Raw genomic sequence first — 22,101 nt, forward strand, 5'->3', positions numbered from 1 at the left:
GCCACTATGTTTGTTTTCGTCCATAAAACCTAATTTCAGAAAAAATACATAAAACTAGAAGCTAATTAATGACTGGCGTTTAGGGTCTCTCTGAAGATCAACACTAAAACCAGCCCAAAGTATCCTACGTAGTAGATTTCTCATCATAAATAGCCTAAACACAACTAACAATAACAAATCATTTGTTTAGCATTCAACAAAGTCATTCCATATTTCACAGCAGACAAGGCACTCACATTTTTTGACACTTGGAGGATCTAGCAATTCAAAACACGACAACGTCATTGTACAGCATGCATAACTAAAGAGTTAAGTTATTTTTTAAATAACTGCACCATAGCGACTCACATAAGAACAGCTCTGAAATATTACCTGTTACATTTATCTGTTGTGTGTGGACTTGTCCTAAAACCTGTAAGGTGCCACTTTTTGTCTTCTTGCAAATGCTGGCATTATCTGGGCAGCCTGTTGGTCCTTGGTGTATTCCTTCACAAATGTTCAGGTAGTATCTGTAAAATAAATATGACTTTCATTTTCGCTCACAGTGCTCTTACACTTACAATGCACAACAAAAACGTATATAAATGTCTACACTTCACTCTCATACATCAGGCAAGTGTCGCAACTTGCCTCATAAGACAAATTAAAGTTACTCACTGTAGTGACTAGAGTACCCATAGTTCTTAGTCCCCTTTCCTCCATCCTTGTGGGCATCCCCAAAAATGGGGGCGGTACCGGAACCTTTGCCAGTGAAAAACTGAGCTTCCCCTTTAAATTTAGTATAGCACGCGGGGGCGTGGCCTTGGGCGTGTGAACGGCTCCAAAACCCCGCCCTATGACCCCTCACAACAGTCCGCTTTAACACATTGGACCCTTTAATACCTGGCTATGCTGAATATTTTAGCCCCTGGCATACAAGCGGTGGAAGGTGGGTGGAACGTATGGAGGAAAGGGGACTAAAGACTATGAGTACTCAAGTCACTACAGTGAGTAACTTTAATTACTCATACATCCTGTCCACTTTCCTCCATCGTTTTGAGTGATTCTACCAAACAAGACCATAGGGTGGAGCAGTGACAACCTGCCTCATATTTAAGACTAAGCAAAACGTTTCTTCAGAACCGCTTGACCAAACTCTGCATCCCACCTGGAGCTGGTGTCTAGTTCTTAAAGAACGCCAACAGAGAAGCCCAAGTAGCCGCCCTGCTGATGACATCCCAAGAAGCATGTCTCTGAAATGCGACAGCCGTGGCCTTCGCTCTAACTGCATGGGCAAGACGTTAGGATGAATGCGAAAGATGACCTTGTCGTTATGAAATGTGATGAAGGGCTTGCATGATGACGAAGCCTGCAGCTAGCTGGACCTGCGTGCAGCAGTGAGCACCACCAACAGCACTGTCTTCAGTGTCACCAGCCGGATGTCCAAAGCGGTCGCAAGAACCACATTAAGGTCCCAGACCAGATGCGACCTATGTACCGGAGGAAAGAGTCTTGAAAACCCCTTTAGGTAGGCAACGGCTTAGCAGCTGAAGAAACATGCTCTGGGGAATTCTTGTAGGCCCCAATGGCCACCAGATTGGTGCAGCAGGTATCAACCTGAACGCCCGAATGAGCCAGATGTGTGGATAAAGTCTGCACGTCGTCCAGGGAGCAGATGAGGGGGGGAGAGAGGAGGGTCCAGCCCCTTGTCACAAGCCCAGTGGCAAAACCTAGTCCACTTACTTCTGTACTCAGATTGCATAGACAGCCTTCTGGCCTCCTGTATGATGTCCCAGTTGTCCTCCGAGAAGTGAGCGTGGTGCAGTCTCAGCTGGTCAGGAACCAGGCTGCTAGGGCCAGCCTGGCTGGGCCTGGGTGCTCTACTTCCCCGTCCTGCTGCGCCAGGAAGCCCCTGCTGGGAATGGGAAGATGAACAGGCCCCCTGGGATCACAACTGCAGCAGATTTGAGAATCAGTGAGGGGCAATCAGGATGAGGCTGCAGCCCACTGACGCCCAGAACTTGCGGAGGGTCCACTGTAACAACAGAGTAGGAGAAAATAGAAAGCGCCTGCGGCCGTACCAGCAAAGCTGGAATGCTTCCCCCAGTGACCACTCACCCTGTCCTGCCCAGGAAGAAAATCGGGGGCACTTGCAATTGAGAGGCGATGCGAATAAGGCCCGATTCGGAAACCGCCTTCTCTGGAACAGGGGCAACAAACAGTTGATGTGTAACTCCCACTCGCAGGTGTTGAACCCCAAGCAGCGGAGCTGGTCCGCCTCAGCATTGCTGTTCCCCGGGAGATGGACCGAGGAAATCCATATCCCCTTTGACAGGGCCCATTCCCAGATTGACAGCAACTCCATGCACAGGAGGGGGGCGGGAGGTGTCGGGTGCCACACTGGTTGTTCAAGTAAAACACGGTTGTGGAGTTGTCTGTCCGACCAGAACCGCCTTGCCCCTGATGAGTGTCAGAAAAACCCTGAGAGCCAGGCCCACCGCCCCAAGCTCGAGCAGATTGATATGCTAGAGGTCTTCGGCACTGGACCATGCGCCATGAATCAAGTAACCCCCCCAGCCCGGAAGTGAGGTATCTCTTGTCACTACCAGAGTGGGCTCCAGCAGGGTAAAGGGGACTCTTACTGCCATATTACAGTCCATCAGCCAACAGTAAAGATCCGGGAGGAGGGACAGGGGAATTGGAATCCTGTCCGACTGCGACCCCGTTTCCTGGTCCCAACTGGCTGCCAGGTGGAGCTTGAGGCGCCTCATATCTTGAGGCGGGCGTGCTGAACTGTGAGCACCCAGGACGCCATCAGTCCCAGATGGTGCTGGAACCACCATGCTGAGGTGATCAGATAGGCCAGGAAGTGCCATATCGCCTTGCAGAGGGATAGGAGCCTCAGGCATGGGGAACACCAGCTGCACCACTGTGTCACAACGTACTCTGCAGCTTGTACTGGAAGTGGTATGACACTTGTGCACTGCAGAAATGATCAATGCGTTCGGTAGATAGGGACGTGAAGGTACGAATCCTTGAGGTCTAAGGAACACATCCAGTCCCTTGCGCAGAGAGACTCTTATGTGCGCTAGAGTAATCACCTTGAAGCATTTGAGTGGTAAATTGCAAATTACTCACCGTAGTGACTAATGTACCCCTAGTCCATATTCCCCTTTCCTCCATACTGTATGGGTGTCCCACGCTAGGGACGCGAGACAGAACCTTTTTCACCAGAAAAATCATCTTCCCCTTTAAATTCAGATGCTCGCAGGGGTACGGGCCAGGGAGCATGCGCTCCCCTGACTCCGCCCACCTGCGCCACTCCTCAGTCCCCTTTGACGCGTCGACAATATTAACATTGCCTAATAACACCAGTTTTATTAGGGGGAGGACAGTGGGACGTATGGAGGAAAGGGGACTATGGACTAGGAGTACGTTAGTCACTACGTTGAGTAACTTATAATTACTCCTACGTCCTGTCCCTTTTTCCTCCATACTGTATCAGCGATTATAACTGAATGTAGCCCCCGGGTTGAGAGTTGCCCCTTTTAAGAAAACAAGTTCCTTAACACTGCCTGACCAAATGCTGCGTCCGACCTGGAGCTGGCATCCAAGCAGTAGTGCTGGCAGAAGGCCGAGGGAGTAGCCCATGGATCCGCCTTGCTGATAACCTGCCACGGAACGTGCCTTTGGAAAGCAACCACCATGGCTTTAGCTCTGATGGCGTGGGCATGCATATTTGCCGGAAGGCTTGTGCTGTCCCTTGTACGCCTCCTTAATGGCCGTAACCATCTTGCCATGGAAGCCTTGGAGGCTTGACAGCCTGGTTTTGACCCCCCAAAGGTGACAAAGAGGGCGTCTGATCTGCGGAAGCTCTTGGTCCTGTCCAGGTAGTATCTTAGCGCACGCCGGACATCCAGACAGTGCAATACCGGCTGAGCGTTATCCTTGGGTCAGCGAAGAAAGCTGGTAACGGTATCTCCTCATTTAGGTGAAAGGAGGATACAACCTTATGTAAGAATGCGGGTGAGTTCCAAGCACCACCTTGTCTTTCTGAATTGTAGTATAGGGCTCTGAAGCCGCCAGCGCCTGGATATCACTGATTTGGTGTGCAGAGGTAAGTCCCACCAGGAGAGCAGTTTTAATGGTGACTAGCCAGATGTCCGCTGACGCCAAAGGCTCGAGTGGTTTATGTGCCAGGGCACCCAAGACCACACTGAGGTCCCACACCGGGTGAGGTTTCTTGATCGGCTGATAAAGCGTGGTAAGGTCCGGCAAGTGTCTTTAAACCACCGGATTAGAGGAGGAGGAGAATACCTCCTCCTCTGAGTTCCTGTAGGCTCCAATGGCCGCCAGTTAGGTGTGGCCTGTGTCTACCTGCACCCCCTAGTGGGCAAGGTGCACAGAGAAGGATAGCACATCGTCCAACATGCAGGTCAACGATCGACCTCCCTTGATTCAGCTCAGTGACAAAACCTGGTCCACTTGCTTTTGGACTGGCTCCTGGGGGCATCAATCCCAGGCCCCTGTATGTTGTCTAGGTTAGCCTGTGACAGATGCAGATGCCTCAATGCGTTGGATGACTATGCCTCTCTGCTCAGAGAGCAGATGTGCTAGGCCCAGAAGAAGGTGCACCGGGGCCTGATCAGCTAGGCTGAGTAGTTCCGATAACCATAGCTTTGCTGACCCCCACGGGGCTATCAGGATGATATGTAGGTGTCTTGACTTCCTGATTTTGCAGTTTACCCTATGGACCAGGGGAGTAGAAGGGAATGGCACACGCGTTCATGTTGTTCCACTGAATCTGCATTGCATCGCCCGGTGAGCCCCGGCCCTGTCCCTGCCATTCGTAGTTGTCTGCACCCAGCCTGCTGAGCTTGTCCACCTCTAGGTTGAACTCCCCCAGGAGGTGTATTGCTGCTGAATGCATGTCGTTTAGCAGGACCCATTCACAAGTGTTCACTGCCAGAGTGCAGAGGGGAGGAGACCTGGTGCCACCCTGCTTGTTGATTCTAGTACATGCTGGTGGAGCTGTCTGCTGTCTGAATGTGGATAGCCCCAACGCTTATCGGGAGGAAAGCTTTGAGAGCGAGCCAGGCGGCCATCAACTCGAGCCAGTTGATGTGGGCCGACTACTCCTGACGGGACCAAACTCTATGGACACTGTAGCTGCCTAAGGTAGCTCCCCAGCTGTCTAGGGATGAGTCTGTGGCTATGTCCTGGTGGAGATGTTATGGGATGCTGACCAGCTACGCCTGGGAACCCTTGTCCTGACTCCAGGAGGCTGCAGAGTGCAATTGCAATTGCCTCATTTTGAGCCTGGTATGCGGCACTGCTAAGACACAAGCCGCCATGATGCCCAGGAGGTGTTGGTACCACCATGCCGAGGTCACTGCTCTGCTTAGAAAATGGCCAGTGGCCCTCTTAATGGCTGCTATTTTGTCCTCTGAGGGGAAAATCCTCTCGGAACACATATTCCAGATAAGGCCCAGGAAGGTTAGATTCTGCGTGGGCTCCAACTGTGATTGATGGAAAATCCCATCTCGCGCTGTGTGTTCATAAGGGCGGAGGGAGTGTGCTGGGCTGCCTCTGGAGGCCTCGCCCTGACGAGCCAGTCGTCTAGGTATGGGTAGACATGGTGGCCCCGAGACAGGCTGCTACCGCATTCATCTGTCTTGTAAAGACCCTCGGGGCTGAATTGAGGCCAAAGGGCAGAACCTTGTATTGGAAATGAAAACCCATGATGCTGAACCTCAGAAAGGAACAATGGGGTTGCCAGATCGGGACGTGTAGGTAGGCATCCTTCAGGTCCAGGGAGCATATCCGGTCTCCCGCACACAATGTCTCCGCTATAAGTGCTGGGGTAATCATCTTGAACTCTTGAAGAAGAAGGGAAAGGTTTAAGGTGGAACGGTCCAACACAACTCTCAGGCCAGCTTGGTTCTTCTTGTGTATGGCGAAAAATCTGTGAATGGAAGCTCAGACCCCGCTGAGAGGGTGGAACTTCCTCCACTGCCTGACTCTCTACGATTGAGCGAATTTCTGCCAATAGAGTTGCTGTACCAATCTGTGACAGCGTAGGGGTGGAGAGAGGAGAAGGAGGGATCGGGAGCCGGAAGCCAGTGGATACTACCGAGAGGATACAGGGGTCCGTGAACCTTGTCCGCCAGCGTTCAGCGTGAAGGGCAAGCAGGCCCCCCACCGGAGACTTGAGGATCCAGATGGTTGCATTATGCCTTTTTGTCCTCTGAGGCTGAGGAGGGGGACTGGAAAAAACCCATGTGAGCAGCCTTGTGTTGCTTTCACCTGTGTTGGCTCTGGGATCTGTCCGGTTGTCTCGACCGTCTCTCCTGGAAACCCCTGAATCCTCCGAAGGACCGACCCTTGTCTGAGCGCTGGTGCACTTGGCTGTATGGCTTGGGGGTGGACTTAGTGAGGATAGATAAGGCTTTTGCAGTCTGTGAACTGGTCTTCTTATCAGGTTCCTCGTCTGTAGTGGAATGGAACAGGTCACAACCCTCAAAAGTTAGGTCCAGTATCCGCTCCTGGACATCAGGGTTGAACTTTGTCAGGCGGTTCCTCTCATGTCAGTAGCAATACATATGGCACGACCTGAGGTGTCAATGTGAGCCACCCTGGACTCCATTATGTCCGCCTGGCCTTGAAGCACGCCTGACCCTGCAGAAGGGAGCTCACGAAGGAAATCGGCTATCTCTCGCCAGAGCCTTTGATTGACAGCAGCCAACATAGCGTCAGCATTGGACTTGCGCAGATGGAGAAAAGCGTTGGAATAGATTTTCTTTCCACATACTTCCAAGATCTTCTACTTACCCAGGAGTGCAGAGGCCGATGCAGCCGATGACGATTGCGGCTTGCAATAGAGTCAAGCTGCGGCAATCACAGAGGAGTGTGGCTAGTGGTGCGCCGACAGCAAGAGGGGGTCTCCCTCCAGTTGCCTATACTTGGCGTCGAGGCACCTGTAGGTTGCAGAGTGTGGTTTGAGCCATCCTTTTTTGGCAACAGCCACCATGTCCTTTTGCATTGGAATCCCTGTTCTTGCCATGGGGAGTAGGGGAAGGACTTCTGCCAGTACCCCTGCCTCTGGTTGTTCGACCTCAGGCTGGGGGAGCCCCGAATACTCGGCCAGGCCTGCATTTGTGATGTCATGTTTGATGTCATGGGTGTTCTTTTTAGCAGTGCACAGTGTTGACGTGAGTTATGGTTGCTTAGCTTACCATAACTGGTGAATTTCTGGGTATTTTGGTTTTACTTGTAACCATAATATGGGTAGGCTGTTTTTAGTGCAAAGTGTAATGTTCCTTTCAAGTACTTGTTGTACTGAATTTGATAGGTTTTCCTTAGGGCAACTGAAACATATTGTTCCTTTAACAATGTTGTTTGTCTGTGAATGTCATAACTTTTTAGTAGTGCAAATTCTTTTTGTGAGTGAATTGCATAGGTTTTTACTAGTGCAACTTAAGCATAAAACTACAGGGATTATGAGACATACAACCCACTAACCAAAACCTCTAATTTCTGCTTACTTAATGCACACGAAACCCACACAACCACCTCTCTCACAGCAAACCGCACGGACTTCACCGCACTGCAACAACAAACAACCAATACATAGATCGCAACAACAGCACGCGAGTACCCGCTGCGATCCTACTTGCACACCCAAGCTCAGCGCACAGTGAAAAAACAACTGAAGCTGCCAACAGTACACCACCTCTCACTTTACTACGCCCTCTTCACCAACTAACCGACCCCGTCCACCTTTTGTTTACAGATCCGCCTGAGCGCCTGGAGACCAACTCCATTGGTGATGGTGCTCTACACAAATACCTTTAACATTAACAATGTTCCTCCAGCAACGTTTTTTCAGTAAATTGCATAGGTTTTTAGCAGGATACCCTTACTTTTTGAAGATCTCCTGTACAATATACTGAACCTGTGGGCAGCATTTAATGCGCACAGCAATCTTGGAGTATGCGTCTGATCGTGGAAATCGGGTGGCATCCAACCGGCTCGGAAAGGCAGGGGATCTCTTACATAGTGGTACCATTCAGCAGACACAAGGAGCATATGCAACCAGCAGCATGCACATCAATTTCAAGGTAAAATAGAGTAGGTCTGCAAACTGTGTACTTATGAATCAAACAGCACAAAAGCATAGGGTCTACACCATAACAGAATGCACCAACAACAGAAGTGACGTCTCCCTTCAACAATCTGAGCAAACTGCTGCTGTGCATGGGAACAAAGAACGAACGGCCAGAGTAAGGACGGCAAAGTACGAAGACCAGAACATCACTGCAACGTAGCAAGCAACAATACATTTTGCCTGATAATTGTACAGGTGGTGCAGTATACAATAGTACAGAAGCATAAGGGTTTTTGTGTGTACGTAGAAATGGCAAGCACCTTACAGTAGCTGGAAGAAAAATTCCCTCATGGCGCAATGACTCTCAATACTAAGCCCATTGGTACTCACAGTAGTGAGTAACGTAAATTACGTCATATATTTTGCTTCATGTACATCTTACACATTTGTTTTCCTGTACGAGAACATATTGGAAAGGAATGCAAGGCAGCAGAAGTGGCATCCCTTCCACAAAAGCATTCGGGCATAGGAAAGGAAAAACTCTAAGCATCAAAATAGACAGTCTGGAAGCCAAAATCGAAGAATTGGTGAACAATTGTGCCACCTTAAAAGACAGTGTACAAGGGGATATTATGGACAAAACAGCACTGCCAGACCTGCACGTGTACCCCTTCCCCATGTCACAGCCTGCCATCCCCTCAAAATCTGTGTGATGGGAGACGTGACTATGATACCTCAATCCCTTCCTCCCCTCACGACCAACTTCTGCAAATCCCCAATTCCCCACAATAAGTATCCACTTCTACTACCCCTTCCCTTTCCTGTTGGTGTGTATCAATATGTTCAAGTAAATGTTGACATTGAAATTGTTGCACAGTGTACATGTGGTAGTATTTTAAAATGCCTTTATGACTAAGCGGCGCACAGTCCTCGTAGGAGTGACTGCAATTAAGCAAAAGGCAGGTGTTCTACGGACAACACACATGCACGGCCTATCCGCAAAGACAATGGAGGGATCCATACAACACCAGCACGACTCACATTTCTGCATGTTGTGCACCACTTATAATTTCATGTGGGAGCGGACGTTTATTCGATGTGCAAGTACACGCTTGTGTATCTGTTCCTCTGTGGCCTGGTAACACAGCCACTGTGCAGCATATGCAAACTAACTTTATTGAGTTCAAGTCACCCACCCACCCACGTCCTACAGGTCCATACAGATAAACATCCCATTTGCTTTACCCTATAAACACCCAGCGTCTCCCAAAATGGTCGGCGCACTTGTGTCACACTACTGCTCAGTAGAGAAGTGGCAATGGTGTGCATAGGACACCTAGGCACATGCGTACAATGTATCCTGCTCAAAGCGCAACCTGCGGACAGCCGTCCTAAGGGAGAACAGTGGCAATGTCACCCACGCAGGCCCTTATTTCGGGGACACGATCCGGACCCTCGGACAGCGGAAAAGTACAGTGTTGTACAATGTACGGAGTGTTCTTCGGAAAGTACACGCTTACAAACCCACCACAATGTGCCATTGCACATGTATATATGGTTTTCTACAATGTTGGCCAGCCGTCCGGGTGCAAGTTCTCCACAGCAGCCCTACAAAAGGCCACACCGCAGAGCTGCTCCGCAATCTGTTTGTAGCTTTTCAGAACAGAGTAGCAGGCCACATTGGTTTGCCCTGTAAGTGATGGTGCACCGAATCTGCTGTGCTACATTGCCTTTGCAAGTAATGACAACCAGGTCAGCCCAGCTCAGTGCGCACCGTAATGGAGAAAACTATTAATGGCCCTTCCTGTGACCCACACTCTCAGTTGCGATAGTCCCCACTGTCCCATTCCCACGGGTAGCATGCTGGAAACGGTAGTATGTGGCACATGCGTTTCCCGAAGTACGGCAAGGGCCGTGCACCAATAAAGCAAACATATTCCTTCCTTTTCCACTTTCTTTTTTCTAGCACGCCATCATTGGGTACTGGTAAAATGTTCCACACGCATCCACCAATCACATTGAAGAGCTCTGGGGGAATAAATTACAACCAGGTTATGGGAGTTCATTTTTAGTGGCGGCTCTGAAAAGATCCTTTAGTTTATTTTTTTAAGGTGCTTCTAGAAAAACATCTTTTTTTTGGTTTTTATTTGCTTTTGTGTGTGTTGTGTTCACGTTGTTACAGTAATCTCTTCACTGTAGCCTGTAGATTGGCAAAAACAGCATTACCAATGGGTGACAACGAAATGCCATTTGCATGTAAAAACTCTTAATTTCCACAACTAATGAGGTCATTGTTGCAGAGGAACATCCCACGAGCGGACAAAAACAAAAAAATCTCACATGCTGATGTTGATGAGACACCTTCCAACCTCTGACTCGGAACAACATACATTAGCATTGTCCCATACTCTTCTTCTTGGTGTTATGGCTGAGAAAAGCACCTGGGCAGTGGGGAAAAAGCCTCTTCACTACATTCAGCAACCTCTTCAGTCGACAGAAGAAACCTAAACAAGCCAGGTAACCCAAATGCATGCCCCTGTAGTGCACGACGACAACATCAACACGAGCCGAAGTGGCCAGGCTTCTGCTAAGTGCATGCATATCGGCAAAACTGCTGTCATAGACAGCGTTCCACAATGCGTCCACTCCTTCCAAACCGAAATTGCCATCAAGTGTCTTTCCAGGGCATAGTTGTGCAGATATATCACAAAGGCATCACCCAAAGTCAACACAATGTGTTTCTCCATGTCAGCCAACCTCACTACGCAGAGTAATGTAAAACAGTATGGCCACCCCTTCCTGTGAACCACACCCTCAGTACCTGATTGGCTAATCCCCACAGTCCCATTTCCATTGGCCAGCATGGTGAGAAGGGCATAGTGGGTGGAGACCATCCCATTAGTGCACTTAAATGCAGACATGCTTCTGTTTATTAGACACGTTCCGAGCTTTGGCTGGTGACAAATTACACCTGCATGGTCCCATACTCCTCTTGGTGGAATGGTTGTGAAAACAAATTTCGCAGTGGGAAAAATCTGAATCACTGCATTCATCAACTTCTTCAGGTGACGGAGCAAACGTCCATACGACATGTAACCCAAATGTAGACCTCCATAATGCACCACGACAACTTGAACACTAACGGTAGAGGCCACATATCTGCAAAGGCGAACCATCCTGCCGAAACTGCACTAATAGAGGCTGGCCCACAAAGCGTTCACTCCTTCCAACCTGAAATTAGCAGCTATGCCTCTTTGCACGATATACCTTATGCTAATCTTGTACAAAGATATCACCCACGATCAGCACTGTGCGTCTCGCCATCTCTACCAACCTCATTACACAGAGTATTGTGAAAAAAAGTAGTACCGCCTCTTCCTGTGAACCACACCCTTGACACCCGATTCCAAAATCCCCACAGTTCCATTTGAATGGCCACCATGCTCAGAATGGCAGGATGTGGCACGTGTGCTTTCCCAGCTACAGCGAGGGCTACACCCTAGTAAAGCAGGGAAGTCCTTCTCCCCTCTCCACTGATCTTCTTCCAGCACTCCCACATTGAGTACAGTGAAAAATTCATGCATGCATGCATGCAGCAATCACAGCCAAGAACTCTGCATCCAATACTATTATTTTTGTACAGCACTCCTTACTGTTGAGCACTCCGAGTACACGTCGCATGTGCTTCCAAAACACCTTCGGTACAAAGTTCTGGAAAGAAATCCAAGATTTCAGCATCTAAAATCATCCAGAGTGGCACCCATCACACCTTCGACCATGCACCCAGCACAACATAATGGAGCCATGCATGCCAACATGTGGCCAGAAACGACACCTCACAAACGTAACATAGCCAGCAGCACTTCTACCTAACCCCAGTATCATAACACAGCGATGCATGGAAACATGTTTATTTATTTTTTATTTATTGTATTTGTTATACACCCAAGCCCAAGGGTATCACGGCGTAGTTACACAGAAAGCTTGACTTAAGGTTACATGGTAAAAGATAAGAATACTTGATCTTGGTTGTTACATATACAGTGGTTGCATGGGTTATATACAGCGTTTACTATACAATATTTACATAGGTCATGCAGTGTGGCGTTACAGAAGAGAGCACGGAGCTCAGTATTTATTAAAGCGCCACGTTTTGAGGAGTTTCTTGAATTTAATCAGTGAGGGCTCGTTACTAACGTTAGCAGGGAGGGAGTTACAGATTCTAGGGGCTGCTACAATGAAGCTAGATCTACCTGTTCTTAAGTTGTTGAAGCGTGGGATGTGTAGCTGTAAGTTTGCGTTAGATCTAAGGCATCTGACCGCGGCTTTGCGGTTGAGGCAGTTGTTGAGGTAGGTTGGGGCCTTGCCAGAGACACATTTGTGTGTGATTGGGAGTGTTTTGTGGAGTATTCTGGCTTGGATGGGTAGCCAATGTGCATCTCTCCTGTGGTGTAAATGTGATCTCTTTTGCTTATGCCTAGTGCTGATCTTAATGCTTTGTTCTGTAATAGCTGCATTTTGTTGATTTTTTGTGTGGGGTGCCTAGGAGGAGTATGTTACAGTAGTCTAATTTGGTTAATATGAGGGCTCTTGCTAGTGTGATGCAGTTTTGTTGCGTGAAGAATGGGCGGCTTAGTGCGATAAGTTTGGTAGTGTATGCTGTGGTTGAGGCAAGTGCACTGATGTGCTTTTACACGGTAAGGTCCAAGTATACTCGTAGAGTTTACACTTGGTTAGAGATGGGAATGGGTGTATTGTCGATGACTATGGATGGGTAAAGTGGGTGGAGCTTGGCTAGGCGGGCTGGAGAGCCTACTATGAGGATCTCCGTTTTTTCTCCATTGAGACATAAGTTGTTTGCAGCCGTTCAGTTTTGGATGATGGCGTAAATTTTATTAACACAGATGGTGTCCTGTTCTAAATTGCCTGAGGCAGGAATAAGTATTTGTGTGTCATCTGCAAAGTTGGTGTAAATTACTCCCATAGCGTCTAATGCTGCGAAGAGTAGTTTGGTGTAGGCATTGTAAAGCGTGGGAGAGAGGCAGGATCTTTGGGGGACTCCTATTGGGACTGAGATGGGGTCAGCTGCTGAGTCTCCTATCGATACTCTTGATGTGCGGTCTGAGAGAAAAGATTTAATCCAAGAAGTTGCTTCCTTGGAGAAGTGAAAGTTGTTTGAAAGGGTTTGGCATAGTTTGGTGTGGTCTACTAAATCAAACGCAGCGGAAAGGTCAAGCAGGAGCAGAATGAATAGGTTTCCTGATTCCCTGACAGCATTCATTTGGTATTTTAAATCCAGTAGCGCTGTTTCAGTGCTGTGAACAGGTCGGAAACCTGATTGTCTGTCGCCTAGTAATTTGTTGTCTTCGAGGTGGGCTTGGAGGTATAGGCAATATTGTCTATGATTTTCAAAAGGAAGGTACTGTAGTGATGGGTCTGTAGTTAGAAGGGATGGTGGCATCTAATGAAGGTTTTTATTTTTTGTTTTTGGAGGGGGTGATCCAGGCTTCTTTAATGCTAGGTGGGATGGTGTTGGTAGAGAATGAGGAGTTTATAAAGTGAGTAATAATGGGTGCTAAGGCTGGCGCACAGTCCTTGATTAGTTTGGCTGGGACTAGATCTCCTTTACAATTAGAAGGTTTTAGTGTAGCTATTGTTTTTTGTACTTGGGCTATAGTCACTGGTGTGAAGTGAAAGTCTGGTGTGTTGGCTATGGGAGGTGGGGAGGTAGTCTCGGCTAGGGGGCATAGCATTTTTCTTCGGGCTTCAAGTTTGTTTTGCAGTGTGCTGATTTTAGCAGCTAGGGCATCTTTAATGTTTGAGCACCAAGCTTTATTTACTACGACAGTAGAGGGTGGATGAATGGGTGTTTCCAATTCCTTGATAATAGCAAATAGTTCTTTGCTATTAGAGAAGGCGTTCATTATGCGTATGTCAAGTGAATTAGCTTTCTGTATGTACACTTCAGTTTTGTAGGTTTTGGCAGCTATTAGTATTTCTTTTTTCAGTTCAGTGGTGTTTTTTTTTCTATTTAAGTGTTTAAGAGCTCTTTTTTTCTAAGCTCGATGAGTTCATCATTGAACCAGATGTTACTGGGCTTGGGTTTAGGTCGTTTGTCTCTGAGAGGGGCTATTTCATCAATTGCTAACTGTAGGCAGTTGTGGTCGTGTAGAGCGATAGCTTCTGGGTTGTCCATCGGTGGGGGTTTGGTGTTTAATAGTTTGTCTAGCAGTGGCGTTCGGTTTTCTGAGGTTAGTTTCTTAGTGTTTCTCATTAAAATAGGTAGCGAGGGCAGAGAGGGAGGTGGAGGGTCAATCGTAGTGATGATGTCGAATGTGATGAGGGAGTGATCAGTCCAGGATAATTCCATAATGTCTTTTAGATGTACCTTGGTATTTAAGGTTAAGATCCAGTCAAGGATTCTTCCTTTGGTATGGGTTGGGGCATTAACAATTTGTTTGAATTGCATTTCTAGGAAATTGTTCTTAAAGGCTGTAGCTTTGGGGTCGGTTAGGTCATTATATCCCAGGTTAATGTCGCCTAGTAGGATAAATTTGGTGTTGGGTTTGATCGTTGGGGAGATGAGCAGTGGCAGTTCAATGTCTGGGTTGCTCAGGGAGCTTGGTGTTCTGTATAATATGAGAAAGTTGATAGTGGTTTTTGGGTCAGTGGCTAGTTTTAATGTTAGGAGTTCGTAGCCTGCTAACGTTTCTCTTTTACATTCTCTAAATGTAAGTGAGGATTTGAAGATGATAGCCACCCCACCTACTATGGTATCTTGTCGGTCTGATCTAAGAATGGAGTATTCCGGGGGTATAGCTAGTGAAAGGAGTGGGCCTGATGCTGTATGAAGCCAGGTTTCAGTTACAGCGAAAAAATCTAGTTTGTATTCGAGAATGAGGTCATGGATGTCAGTGGCATATGCACCTAGTGATCTAGCATTTAGTAGGGCTCCTGTTAGTGGTTTAGTGCTAGGTGGAGTGTTGTGGGGTCGTGTTTGAGGTGAGGGTACATGGGTGGTAGTAGAGGGGGTGTGGCGCTGGATGGTTCGAAATCTGGGATTGTGATTAGTCTGTTTCTGGGGATTTTTAAAGATAATGTTTTGTGCCTTGAGAATGTGAGTGCTGGCAATGAATCTGAGTGGCTGGTGGTGGGGGTGTGGTTTGGTTGTGCGCGTGGATAGTCTACAATTTCTTGGAACACTTGCCATGGGTTTGATGCGTGGGTGTGGTATGTGTGTTCTGTTGGATAGCCGAATGAGGCGGGCAGATCCTAGAATGGGCATGGACGGTAAAGTGCTTTAAGTAGGGGTTATTGTGGTGAATGCTGGTGTCGTGGGTAGGAAAGGTATGGGGCACAGTATTGCATGGTGTCTGGGGCATAATAAACGTGCTAGTCTTGCGCCCATCTGGAGGTATGAGCCATTGGTGCAGATAGATGAAGTCTGCAGGTGGTGTGTTGCTATTGTCATGTTTGTATCTTAGATGTGCTGCATGTTATGTGCACTTGGTGAGAGAGTGCGTGTCAGCATAGCGCATACGAGTGCAATTACAGGTAAAATTGTTTTAATTTGCACTATTACATAGTTTGCTGTCCCTGGGGTATTTGTGCTGTGGTGCGGCTTAGTGTAGGATACTGGGGGCTAATCATGATAGCTGTGTTCAGTATTTCTTTCTAAAAGAGTGTGACCATATTTCACAAGCCTTACAAATGTTTACAGAATCGGTTGTGTGCGACACATATTGACATTTAGCCAGATGGCAGGGACATTGCAGTAGGTAGAATAAGACTCATTTTACTCTGCAAATATAACTCTGACTCAAGGGCAGCTATGCAACGACAATAATAGGAATTGGCACGTTAAAGATTCAAAACAGTATCTGGATCGCTTTCTAGGATCGCCATCTAGCAGCCAGGTAAATGTGAGTGGTAACGCGAAAGGACCTGTTAACTGACTTCATGTAGTGTTCTAACAAAACTGAGGGACCTCACTGTTTAAGATATCATTACCATTGGTAACAAGCAAACATCATAATGGTAGTGCCAATACTAAGTGCAGGGAGCTGCTAATGCTAAAGTTGGCTGAGATGCTGTCGGTGGCGCAGAGAGAGACAGTGTGCAGGAAATGCTAACAATATTTCAGAGTGGCTGAATGCAAATGCTATATCATAGGAAATATGTGGTGCAGTCCTCTAAATATAAAATGCTGCTAATGCTCCAAGGTCACTACGGTAGACATACTGTGGCAGAGAGGTACAACATGCATTCGTGTTCCGACCGCTAACAGGTTAGGATAAACAATATACAAAAGAGTTGGTGGTGACACAGATAGTCATGATAGTTTGTAAATAGAGTTTGGAGGCGCGAGTTGTAGGCTTTGTTGTTCCGAAGTGTTAAGGGAGCACAACAAAATATGCGAGGGCGAGCGACACACATCAGTATCCCATGTAAAGGTCACACTATTTGACCACAGCGTGGTGTGATTGTTGAGCAGCGACACAGGTAGAAAGTACTTACAATATGGCAGGGGTCCGCTCGACCGTCGCAGACAGGCCCTTTTCCTCGCCCTTTTCCGAGACCGGCTTCCACCTACCGGCTCTGGAGGGCGGGGAAATGGGCTCCTTAGCCAATCAGGCACTGCAGGGCTGTTCCAGGAAGCTTCAGCAAAGTTAGCGGCCGAAATCGCTGGCGCCCATAACAGCAGATTCTACAAACGTACCACTGCTTCTGCCACCCCTACCCACTTCCATTCACAAAGTATTGTGTCACTGCCAACCAAACCACACAATCTTCACAACATAGTGCCTACTCCCAGGAAGCTACACAAACCAGAATATCGAAGCACATAGAATATTCACTTCAACCCTAACCTCTTCTATACTGACAGCGTTGTAACACTGCACCCAGTGGGCACACTGCAGGACTTTTCACTGTACAATCTCCAGCCATACACCGAAAACCGTAGGATGTTCTAACAATGACCGCATCCATGGAAACTACAATGCAAGCATGTCAGCGCACTTCTGGTGCACTATTACTAGTAGAATGTGCTCCACATCCATTCTGTAAAGGTGAGCACCCTCTGAGAGATGCAGTCAAAACTGCATTGCTGTGGTGGGTGTGGTGAAGGCCTTGGCTTTTGGGTGCATGGCCTACGGCCATGCACCCAAATAGTCAAGGCCTTGGCCACACCCACTGCAACATAATCCAGCCATTCATGGCAACATGTGGTCAATTACCACACTCCACACACGTACCACAGCAACGACGACTGCTACCCAACCGCTGCACCGTAATACAGCTATGCATGGCAACATGCAACAGTTAGCAGAATCTATAAATGTAACACAGCCTCCGGCACCCATACCCACTTTCATTCACATAGTATGGTGTTACTGCCAACCAAACCAAAAAATGTTTCGCAACAGTGGCCCTGCTCCCAGCAGTGTATAGAGTACACAAAAGCAATAGTGCAGTACAGTAGTCAGCACTCCGTGCAATGGACACTACACAATCCTACGAAATAGGCAGTTCACCTCTATCCAATTCTATGCACACACTATTTAAATATTGCATAAATATTGCATAAATCGATTTGGCACATGTTTAAACACTCTGGCTCCAGTCTGAATGAGAAGGTATTGCGCAACACCATTGCTGCGAATGTCTGGTCAGCTTTCATTTTGGAAAATTTCAAACTCCTTAAGCATTTCCACAGTCAACAGTTCGTTAAAAAAATGTGCAGACCCTCACTTGGTTCAATTGGTCTTTAGAGGACATCATCTGGGCCATAGGCAAACTTAATTTTTCTATGGCATCGGGACCAGATGGTATTCCAGCTTGTGCTCACAAAATAGATACTTCTTTTTTGGCCCAGAATCTTGTTTCTAAAATTTGAAAATATTTTCATTTCCGGCACCATTCCACATTCATGGCACATAGCATTGATTGGTCCCATTTACAAAAAGGGAAATCCCACTGATCCTTTGGACTATAGGCCAATAGCCCTCATGGACGCATCCTACAAAATCTTTTCCATAATCTTGCTTCAAGAGTTGGACCAATTTATAAAAAAATCATGACACACTCTCAGAATCAAACTGGGTTTCGAAGACAAATGGGCACGTTGATTAATGGCAAAATGTTATCACACATGCTCCACGCTTGTAAAAAAAAAAGTTAAATAAAAGGGGGTGAGCACCATCTATCTTTGTTCAGCTTTTGATTGCGTCATTCGTGATATTTTGTGGAGAAAATTTAGGAGATTCCAAGTCCCTGAGCATATCATTCAGCTATTAGCCTTATTACATTTGGATACATATTTTAAAATCTGCATTAATAATCAAGATGACACCCCTCATGGAAATCATACCTCCACAGGGGTGAAGCAGGGCTGTAGCGTCGCTTCAACCCTTTTCAATTGGTATTTAGCTGACATAGAAGCTATACATTTGCATTTGAATCATAACTTACGTCCTAACGCGGAAAAATCTAAGATTGTAATTTTCTCAGGTTCCAAAAAAAATCCCCATTATACTTGGCTCATCAACAACATCAAGTTGAACAGAACTTCGATGCTCAAATACCTGGGCTTCGATATCGCCAATGAATTTTCGAAAAAAAAACATTGTTGTGACCTGTTAATAGAAAAGTTAAGACCCTTGACTTCTAAATTAAGGATCATCTTTCAAAAATATTGCCAATTTTCATTAAGTTCTGCAATACAATTCTAGCTCTTAAAAACTGAATCAATACTTCTGTATAATTGTCATGGGTATCAGGCAGGTAGTTGGGGCAAGCTGGGAGGAGGCTTGGCAGGCCTGGCATAGGCACACAAAGAACCCATAACAAATCCCTCCTTTCATTCCTTCCTAGTGTTTGTAGTAACTTCCTGGTTACCACTTCCTGTTGCCAAACAGGAAGTGCATGATAACTCATGAGCTCTCTAGTGTTTGGGTGCAGCTGGCTATATAAGCCGCATTCAAGATTCTTCCAGTGCTTCGTGTTGCTTACTGTGAGCTGTATCAGCAACACACTTGCCATGCTCTTGATCAGCCAGCATCTGCTTACCTGCTCCGGATCATCCTGCTTCTGCTTACGTGCTCCGGATCACCCTACTTCTGCTTACCCGCTCGGGATCATTCAGCTTCAGCTTACCTGGTTCTTACTCCACGCCACAGCTATCTCCAGTCAAGAGGGGACTTCTACACCAGCACCTGTAAGAACAAAGAAGAACAGCGTTAACACGCGCACATCAGTAACGCTGCGCATACTCACCGAATCTTCCCGCGACGCTGGAATCCAGGTTAGTCACACGAGCGCACAAACCCCTGTAAGAAAGAAGAGACATTATTCACTGCGCTCGCTCCAATAACGCGGACACTTATTTCACTGCGCTCTCTCTCTCTATGCGGTGCATACTTACCAAAAGCTTCTGTGCAAACTTACCTAACCACCAAGTCTTCAGTAGCGCTGAACCCGGACTCGAGGCGCTAATACCACATCATTTCTCCTGCAAGGGAAAGGGAGAGACATTACCAGGCGCGCTCGAATTGAAGGCACAGCGCAAACCTACCTGCAGCTAGCTTCTACACGCAGCGCTACTCACCCACAAAAATACCGGCAAACAAAGACAATACGGATAATTTTGGACACTCCACATTCTCCGCGCAACGTTCACTTGTAGGAAGGACTTTCTAGCAAGTGAAGAAACTGGCACCTTGAACTCTCGGCCTCGCTGTGAAGGCATAAAACCGCGTTTGGCATCTGAACTCAGCCTACAGACATTGGCACCAATCACATGAGTGAATTGTGCCCCTGCAAATGCAGGATGGAGTGCACACCCTACTAAAGATCAAGGTAAGCCCGTAGGGGGACATCACAGCGCACAGTAAAGAGAAGGGAAGGGCCCAGGGGAATCGGGTGAATTCAGGTCTGAGTGTACATCTTGTATTTGACAGGTATTCCTCCGGGTGAAACAGGGGAAGTGAAGACTCGGGGTCAAGGGAGGCTCGTCCATCGCTCCTGCAGAGACACAGGTGAGTGTGACAATAATTTAGAACTTTGTCTCCATAACATTGATGATATATTAAATTGTCTCCAAGGTCGTTTATGGAAACGGGTTTTGAATTTGGCAAACTCAGTCCCTAATGCTTGTATTCGAATAGAACTACGACTTTCAAGTCTTGCATCGCGATTTCTGTGGCGTCAACTTAATATTTATGTCAAAATGTTGAATCCTCCCCGTAACTCTATTTATGTTGAATTTTCAAAAATGTTGGCGTTACAGAATCCACATTCAATAAAGCTTTTCAAGGAAAGAATGGAACATGCACTACAACGCATCAACATAACTAAAGAAGATCACACAAGTGGCATGCTCCAAAAAATGCTTGATCAGATAGACTGGATTGAATCACAGGATGATATTGGCTCCCACATATTTTACAAAGAATGTGCATTATACACGCATAAACGGGCACCAAGGCTGATGTATTTGGAGTACTTTCCAGACTATAAAATATGGGATATCGGTTTCGCTTAAATCGACTTCATTGTAAAGAATGCATTAGACAGTGGTTGCATGTCAATACTGATGACTGCCGTTTCTGTAATAGATCTTTACAGAAGGAAACCATCAAGCATCTGGTTATATTTAAATGACAGAATTACTTTTTTGGGTGATAGTAACGTATATTTCATTCATGTGTGCCTTGGGACGGTTATGTAAAATTGAAAATTAACTTTTGCAAAAAATGTTGATGAAACTTGATAACTTGCATATTCATATGTTGTCAATGCAATCACTTAAGTCTACATCAATTGGTCTTTTTGCATTTAGGAATTGGGTCGTCATTGTTTTTTTCATTCAATTATCAGTCGGTTAGTCTAGAAGATCTTTACTTTGTTTCTACTTGTGCATAATTTTTTGTAATAATCATTAAGTGTCGAATGTTTTTTATATTAGCAATGTTTTTAATCTGTAAGTATGGATACCTTGTATATATTTTCTTTTTTCTTTCTTCTTGTTTGAATTTGAAGGTGATGTTGAATTATTTATATAATTTTCTTAAGTGTGAAAAGTTTCTTTTGAAAAGTAACAGTATTAAATAAAAAAAAAAAAATATTGCACCCTCTTCACACACATTATACAAACACATAGAAGATGTACTTCAAGCCTACCCTCTTCTATACAGACAGTATTGCAACACTGCACTCAATCCATTAGCTGCAGCCATGGAGTAAACACTGTAGTATGCGTTACCAAACACCACACGGATGGAATGGACAATGTATGCAATGCTGACGAACCACACACAGAAGGCAACATTGTCAAGCATAATTGCTACCACAGCACATAGTTGGTGGTGCAAGGCCTCCATCCGTGCATCGAATGGGCTACGGCCTTACCACATGCAACACACCGGAGTACACGCTATCTTACAATGTACATGTCATGTGCAAAGCACTCCCCTTCTGCAATTGAGCTCCCACCAGTAACCACAGAAAGAGGTCTCTGCACCACCTATTGTGCCGTAACAAAGCCTGCCTGCATTCAGCACACATGGTAGTCGCCTGTGCAGAGACCCGCGAATTGGTGCTGTACGTACGGATACTGAAGGCACATCAATGTCTTCGTCCACCTATTGACATATCTCAGATGAACTACTACTTGCTGCCCCACCCTTTCTATCCCTTCTTCCCACCACATGGGGTAATATATGTTTTGCAATGCACTCCGCTTCTACAAATCAGCTCCCACCATTCACCACAGTAAGAGGGCGCGGCACGAGCTATCGTGCCGTAACGAAGGCTGCCTGCATTCACCACACATGGTCATCGTCTGTGATGGGACCGGTGAATTGCCGCAGTGTGCACGGATACTGCAGGCACACCACCGTCTTCGTCCACCTAATAATCACACATCTCAGATGAACCACTTTTCTCTCCCCCACCCTTTCCATCCCTTCTTCCCACCACCACATGCCGCACATTATGTTTGTCAGTCCCTTTCG

At 46.7% G+C, this 22,101-nt stretch overlaps 1 protein-coding gene across 1 annotated transcript in view; it reads right to left on the reverse strand.

Annotated features, from left to right (window-relative positions):
- IGF2R (insulin like growth factor 2 receptor) overlaps positions 1-22,101 on the reverse strand; it is a 2,762,372-nt gene that overhangs the window by 251,124 nt on the left and 2,489,147 nt on the right. The window contains 1 exon segment of the mRNA XM_069606818.1: positions 373-509. Within this exon segment, the coding sequence (XP_069462919.1) occupies positions 373-509 (137 nt within the window).

Source organism: Ambystoma mexicanum, chromosome 4p (genome assembly GCF_040938575.1).
Source record: "Ambystoma mexicanum isolate Mex_15411 chromosome 4p, UKY_AmexF1_1, whole genome shotgun sequence".
Taxonomy (NCBI): Eukaryota; Metazoa; Chordata; class Amphibia; order Caudata; family Ambystomatidae; genus Ambystoma; species Ambystoma mexicanum.